This window comes from Ixodes scapularis, unplaced genomic scaffold (assembly GCF_016920785.2).
Source record: "Ixodes scapularis isolate PalLabHiFi unplaced genomic scaffold, ASM1692078v2 PGA_scaffold3__209_contigs__length_174095766, whole genome shotgun sequence".
In the NCBI taxonomy this organism is placed as follows: Eukaryota; Metazoa; Arthropoda; class Arachnida; order Ixodida; family Ixodidae; genus Ixodes; species Ixodes scapularis.
The window spans coordinates 75,751,378-75,754,821 of NW_024609868.1; the positions used below are offsets into that span (position 1 = coordinate 75,751,378).

Sequence of the window (3,444 nt, forward strand, 5' to 3'; positions counted from 1 at the left end):
AGGAAGCCGGGCTTGGAGGATGTCGAGAACACTGGCGGGCCGCCCGATTCCCCGAAACCCAGTCCTTGGAATGGCCGTGGCCATGAACCTCCGACCAACAGACATGGCAGAACTCCTCGCGGATACTTTCACTAAAGTTCCGCTGGTACCGACAGTGGGACCGCCCCCCGAGAATTGGGACAAGTTCCGTCATCCCACGGCACCTCTGATGCAACAACCGGACACCGACTTTACTCTGCATGAGCTGCAGTACGTCCTTGATTCCCTTCCCAGACACCGCGCGTCACCAGGCCCGGATGGAGTCACCAACCAGGCCCTGAGAAACGTCAACGAGTCGGCACTCCCAGCAATGCTAGCTCTCATCAACACAGTCTGGAGGACAGCTGAGCTGCCAGACGCCTGGAGGGTAGCAACAACGATACCACTGCTGAAGCCCGGCAAGCCCCAAGACCAGCTAAGCTCATACAGGCCTATCTCCTTGACATCATGCCTCGGGAAAGTGATGGAACGCCGTCTTGTTTACCACCTAGAAGGGGCAAGGGCTTTACCGGACTGTTTTTCGGGATTCCGGCACCATCGGAGCACAGTAGATGCAATGGGAGATATCGTCAGCTCACTGGAAGAGGCAAAAGCGCAGGGTTGGTCTGCGGTGGCCGTCTTTCTGGACGTCCGCAAAGCCTTTGATGCCCTCCCCCACAAGGCCGTCATTTCAGCTCTACGCCGTTTCGGGGTAAACGGACGTCCACTGAAATACATTTGTGCGTTTCTTAGTGAACGCACTATGTGTGTAAAGGCAGGCAACGCGGTGAGCAACCCCCGGAAAATCATCCAAGGAGTTCCCCAAGGGAGCGTTGTTAGCCCGCTACTTTTTGCTCTGGCCATCGCGTCACTCCCAGCGGCGGCCAGGGTTGGAGAAGAGCCGGCGTTTCCTATCAGCATGGCCGTCTATGCAGACGACGTGGCACTCTGGTCCACTGCCCCCAGCTACAGAAGGCAACGTATGGTATGCGCTCTCCAGCGAGCCCTGACAAATGCAGTGTATCGTCTCCACCAACTGGGCTTGGCAATATCAGCCGAAAAAACGATTGCGCTGTGCTACGCTCCAAAGAGGCCAAGCAAGTTCATGCCCACACTACGCATTGGGGACACTCCAGTAAAACTGGCGAAAACGGCCACATATCTTGGCGTCACGTTGGACTCGAGGCTATCCTGGGGCCCAGCATTGAGGGAAGTGCTTCAAAAGATGCGAACCCATACAAACATCCTCCGGATGCTCGGCGGAACTACTTGGGGAACCTCATCGCACATGATGCTGCAACTGTATAGGGGGCTCATCCTGGCCCGCCCATTGTACGCCCTACCTTTCGCAACACTCAGTGCCAACCAGCTCAAAAACCTTGAACAAGCGCAACGCGTGGCACTCAGGATTTGCCTCGGAGTTCCCCGCACAGCCTCGTCTCGACATACGCTCACAGAATCCAGGATTAACTCTGTAGAGAACATCATGCAAGAACGGGCGCTGGGTCATCTGACTCGAATGAGCAACTGCGACTCGACCATCACACTCCTAATGAGGATCGCCGAGCGCGCTGAATCAAGACTAGGAGCGCACCTCTGCATTCTTGGTGACATAGCTGGCACACCAGGACCACTCGTTCCACTCCCAGAGCTGCACAGAGATCCCCACCCCCTGCGGATCAGCCTTCATATCCCTGGACTGCGGTCCAAGAAGAACGTAGCAGTGGTCGTAGCAAGGCAGCTCACGGAAGATCACTTAGTTACTCAGTACGATGGGTGGACCCGAGTGTACACCGACGGATCGGTGGACCCCTCCGGAGGCACAGCAACAGCAGCGGCTTTCTTCGAAGCAGCAGCTGTGGGTACCAGTGAGCGCCTGGATCACCAGGCATCCTCCACCACGGCAGAGCTAGCAGCCATACGGCTCGCCCTCTGGGGTATTCGGACAGGCTGCACACAGGCCTTACGCTGGGTCATCCTGAGCGACTCAAGATCAGCCCTCGAGCTGCTATCTAGGCTCGAACGGGCAACGCCCCTGGCCCGTTCAATCGCGCAGGATGCAGTCGAGCTGCAGCAAGAAGGCAACGACATTGCCTTCCAATGGCTCCCAAGCCACTGTGGCATTAGAGGCAATGAAGTTGTTGATTTTCTAGCGGTGCGGGCTCACAAGGACCCCGCGTGCCCGCTTTCAACCGTTCCCCGCTTCTCAGACGCCAAGCTCCTTGTGAGAAGAGCCATCGCCCTACAGCACCCGGACCCTGTAGTGGTGGCGGGTGCCTTCCCAGCTCGGGTACCGCGCGGCTTCGACCGCCAAACTGCCGCAGTAATGCACAGATTACGGACCGGAAGCGCCTTCACCCCGGCGTGGATAAGTCGTTTCAGACCCAATGTTGACCCCATATGCCAGACCTGCGAGGAAACGGCCGACGCCGAACATCTCCTCCTGCACTGCAGTGATCACGAAGAGGAGCGCACCAAGCTCCGTGATGCTTTTTCCCGCCTAGGGCTACCTAGTACCAACTTGGAAGAACTCCTGCGTCCAAGAGCCTCATGAGCTACTACGGACAAGGCACTCAAGAGTGTAGTCAGCTTCCTGAGGAGCGCGGAACTCCTCGAGGTCCTCTAAGACTTCCAAGAGATCTGGGTTGCTTGCGGCTCCTGCGGCTCTTAGAGATCTTGCATCCAGAGGTTTTCGGGAGTTCCAGGAGTCGCGATTCTGTACCGAAAGCCGCAAGAAACTCAACACTCTGAAAAAATCCTCTTCCCCCTTCCCCCTCTCTCCTCCTCTATCTCTTTTTTCCCTTAATTCCCTTCCCCATCGACAGTGACAAGTGCGCCCAGAGCGTAACTAACAACAACGTCGATTTTCTAATAAACATCGCTTCAACAACAACAACTCAAGTGAAAACATGCGCTGTTTCCTCTGGTACAACGAAACCACATATCCAGCGTATTCATGCGCGTGAGCCACGGAAACACACTGTTACATGTCAAATTCCGCAAAGACGATTGTCGATGAGATTAAAGATAATCTTCGCGTATTTTAAATTCCGCCCAAATTAAACGTGCACAGTGAGTAAAAGTAATGAAGGCCAAACCGATTGGACAAACCCATCACTGTCGGCTCGTTCACCCGCGTCGTATGCTTCCTGCTTTTAATTGCCAGTGTCGCCACCTGTCAGTGCCGCGAGAAACTGGGAGAGCTGCCTTTGTATCCACTGCAACCGTCGACCGGACGCCGGCGTTCCCGGTTCTAACGCGTTCGACGAGTGCAGTGGAGACGAAAGCTGCTAGTTTAGGTCTACCCACTAAATGTTCCAATCAGAGCTCGGCGTTTGGACTTTTCTGCGCGCTCTCGCCTCCTCCTCTCCCTCACTTTGTCGGCGCATAGAAGTTTCAAGCACGACTCTCAGTTTGACTTGCCCG

At 55.7% G+C, this 3,444-nt stretch overlaps 1 protein-coding gene across 1 annotated transcript; it reads left to right on the top strand.

The window, feature by feature from the left end:
• Window positions 1-937: 937 nt before the first annotated feature.
• LOC120848310 lies at window positions 938-2,572 on the top strand. Its single transcript, XM_040220295.2, has one exon. The coding sequence runs from the start codon at window positions 938-940 to the stop codon at window positions 2,570-2,572; it is 1,635 nt and encodes a 544-aa protein (XP_040076229.2).
• Window positions 2,573-3,444: the final 872 nt, after the last annotated feature.

Bases quoted from the DNA above. Each gene is read 5' to 3' on its own strand.
- LOC120848310 (XM_040220295.2), top strand. From the start codon at position 938: ATGGCCGTCTATGCAGACGACGTGGCACTCTGGTCCACTGCCCCCAGC.